Source organism: Camelina sativa, chromosome 1, assembly GCF_030686135.1.
Source record: "Camelina sativa cultivar CO46 ecotype springtype chromosome 1, ASM3068613v1".
Taxonomy (NCBI): domain Eukaryota; kingdom Viridiplantae; phylum Streptophyta; class Magnoliopsida; order Brassicales; family Brassicaceae; genus Camelina; species Camelina sativa.
Genome location: NC_141880.1, coordinates 26,126,048 through 26,129,378, shown reverse-complemented (window position 1 = coordinate 26,129,378; position 3,331 = coordinate 26,126,048). Strand labels below are relative to the sequence as shown.

At 44.0% G+C, this 3,331-nt stretch overlaps 1 protein-coding gene across 1 annotated transcript; it reads right to left on the bottom strand.

Annotated features, from left to right (window-relative positions):
* Window positions 1-385: 385 nt before the first annotated feature.
* Window positions 386-973, bottom strand: LOC147950391 (uncharacterized). The gene has a single exon (XM_087513205.1). The coding sequence runs from the start codon at window positions 971-973 to the stop codon at window positions 386-388; it is 588 nt and encodes a 195-aa protein (XP_087369331.1).
* Between the last annotated feature and the right edge of the window lie 2,358 nt (window positions 974-3,331).

Below are 3,331 nucleotides of genomic sequence, written 5' to 3'. Positions count from 1 at the left end.
TTGCGTTTTTGGCGGGAAAATTATGGGTTTGCGTTTTTGGCGAAAAAATTATAAATTCTGAATTTTGGCCTTGACGGGAAAATTGCGGATTTACATTTGGAGAGAAATTGCGGATTTGCGTTTCGGTGAGAAAATTGCGGGTTTGCGTTTTTGGCGGGAAATTTACGGATTTGCGTTTTTGGTGAGAAAATTGTGGATTCGCGTTTCGGTGAGAAAATTGCGGGTTTGCGTTTTTGGCGGGAAAATTATGGGTTTGCGTTTTTGGCGAAAAAATTATAAATTCTGAATTTTGGCCTTGACGGGAAAATTGCGGGTTTGGGATTGGCATTTTTGGCGGGAAAATTGCGGGTTTGGGATTTACGGGTTTGCATTATCATGATCTAAATTATGGGTTTACTAGACGCCGCAGAGTTAAGGAGGAAGTGGAGTCATTGACGTCTAACCATGCGGTAAAAGCATTCCAAATGTGAAAGACAAAAGGCCTATATCCCAAACGCCTTGTCGCCTCTGTCCACAAGTTCTCGCTAAGGTCACAATGGAGGAATAAATGCTCTTTGTCTTCTGGAACTCTGCCACATATACAACAAGATGTTTTGATTTGCATTCCCCAATTTGCCAGTCTTGTTCGTGTTGGTAATCTGTCAAGATGCATCAGCCACATCATAAAAGCGTGCCTTGTTATTGCTCCTTTGAACCAAATTTGGTTGGTCCAGGATTGTGGAGGTTGTCTTGGGCGAATGACATCCCAGGTCCTCATTGTGCTGAAGTGATCAAGCTCCATATCATCAACTTTCCAAGTAAAAGGGTCTGGCTCCGAGCATAGCATTGGTATCGGTACTGTTGTGAGATGAATCTGCAGCGTTTCCTCTTGAAGCGATCTCGGAGGTCTCAGGAGCCACCCATTGGGTGAACACGCTTGTGCCACAGTCCCCACTAGTGGTACGCCTGTTTGGGAAGGTCCCGTTGGCCCCATAAAATCCAGCAAGGGTCGAAAAGGAGACCACTAATCATACCAAAAGCTTGCTGTCTTGCCATTACCCACATTACACCGAAGAAAAAGAAGAGCCAGAGGACGCAGGTGGAGGATTGTTCGCCATGTCCAGGAGGTTTGCTTCTCTACATCAACTTGCCAGAAAACTTCGTCTTTGATCTTGTTGTTCGTAACCATTCCGCCCAAAGGGAGTCTCTAGCAGTTAGCAGCCGCCAAATGAGCTTAAGACGTAGAGTTTTGTTCCACCGATTTATGCTGCGAAAACCTAGGCCACCTTCTTCTTTAGGCAGACATAAAGATGACCATGCGACTTTTGCGTTTGCCTTTTTAGATATATCTCCACACCACAAGAACTTGGCACATAGACTCACAATGATCTTCACACATCCCTTGGGGAGAATAAAAGCCGAGGCCCAAAAGTTGATAATTCCATAAATAACAGATGAGATCAATTCTTTTCTGCCTGCAAATGATAGGGCCCTCGCAGACGAGGAGGAGAATTTGCCTGTTATTTTGCCTATCAGAGGTCTGTAATCTGAGATCTGGAGCTTTCTATGCATCAAGGGCAAGCCAAGGTAGCGAAGAGGAAGTGAACCAAGGTTGAAGCCAAGCGAATTAAACTATAAGGTTTCATCCTGGTTCATTCCTGCTAAGTAGAGGTCTGTCTTGTCTTTGTTCATTGCTAGGCCAGATAAAACCGAGAACTGATGTAACACTGTTGAGATGTTCTCCAGAGAATCCTTTTTGCCATCAAAGAAAACAATTATGTCGTCAGCAAAAGCCAGAAGGGGGACTTGAGGATTCGACGCTTGGGGATGATAGTTGATGTGGTTGGTGTTGAACTTGCTAGTCAGCATTTGTGTGAAGACTTCCAATGCAATCGTGAAAAAGTAAGGGGAAATAGAGTCTCCTTGTCTCAGCCCCTTAGCCCCTTTGAAGTAGCCACAACTCTTACCATTAACACAAACTGAGAAAGTAGGAGACGATATGCATTCAGTGATGAGCTTGACAAAGTGATCTGGGAAGGCCATGGTCCTTAGTACATTGATGATGAACTGCCAGTCTGTTGAATCGAAAGCTTTCTTCAAATCCACCTTCAACATGCCTCTTGTAGAGATATTTTTTTGATTATATCCTTGCACCAGTTCAGTTGATAACAACACATTTTCAACCAACAGTCTACCCGGGATGAAAGCAGATTGCGAATTTGCTATAAGATCAGGTAAGACAGTTTTGAGGCGATTAGCAATGAGCTTCGAGATTACCTTGTATATGGAGTTGCAGCAGGCAATAGGTCTAAAATCAGACATTCTTGAAGCGTTAGGCGTTTTTGGTACCAAGGTCAGCAGAGTAGCATTCCACTGCTTGAGGAGCTGGCCAGAATTATAAAATTCCATTATAGCTTCTACCATATCAGGACCAACAGTGTCCTAATGAGCTGTGAAGAACTCTGCACTATATTCATCTGGGCCTGGAGCCTTGTTTTTCGGAAGAGAGAAAAATCCTTTCCTGAGTGAAAGGTGAAGAGAGGACATGGATTGCTGATTGAGAGCATCTTTGGGGCACAATATCCGCAAGCTCCTCAACAGTAGGAGGCTGCGTTGGTCCTTTATCACCTAAAAGAGATTTGAAGAAACCAACTGCCATTTGCTGAATGCCGAGTTTAGAATCCACAATCTGATCGTTCTCGTCAAGAAGGAACAATATTTGATTTAGCGATTGACGAGACAGGACAGCCCGGTGAAAGAATTTGGAGTTTTTATCTCCTTCCTCCAGCCAGCAGATTATGGACTTTTGACGAAGATACGACTCCTCTGCAGCAGCCAAGGTGAACCATAGCTTGTGTGCTTCTTTTTCCATCATAGCCAAATGAGGTGATGGGTGGCTAAGAGAGCTTGTTGGCAGTTTTGGAGTGATTCAAATGCTTCCCTGGTCCTCTTTTCCAGATCCGAGTAGTTTTCTCTGCTGAAGTCTAAGATCACCCTTTTCAACGTTTTGAGTTTTTTTGACACCAACATCATCTTTGAACAATCAAACGATAGAGAAGTCCACCATAGTTTGATGAGAGGGGCAAAATCCGCATTGCGATTGAGCATAGCCAGGAATTTGAAGGGTGTATGGATTTTGGGCTTACCAAAGTCCACAAAAATGCAAGAGGGGCTATGGTCTGAGAAGCCAGGATCACCGAAGATGCCCAAGGAGTTTGGAAAGGCAGACATCCATGTTTCATTGACTAAAATTCTGTCGAGCTTCTTTGATATGGGATCAGTGGAGTGCTTGTTGGACCAGGTGAAGGTATTACCGCAGTATGGGAGATCCAAGAATTGGGAAACAGTAAGA

Excerpts from the sequence above, each read along its gene's own strand:
- LOC147950391 (XM_087513205.1), bottom strand. The coding sequence starts at position 973 with ATGGGGCCAACGGGACCTTCCCAAACAGGCGTACCACTAGTGGGGACT.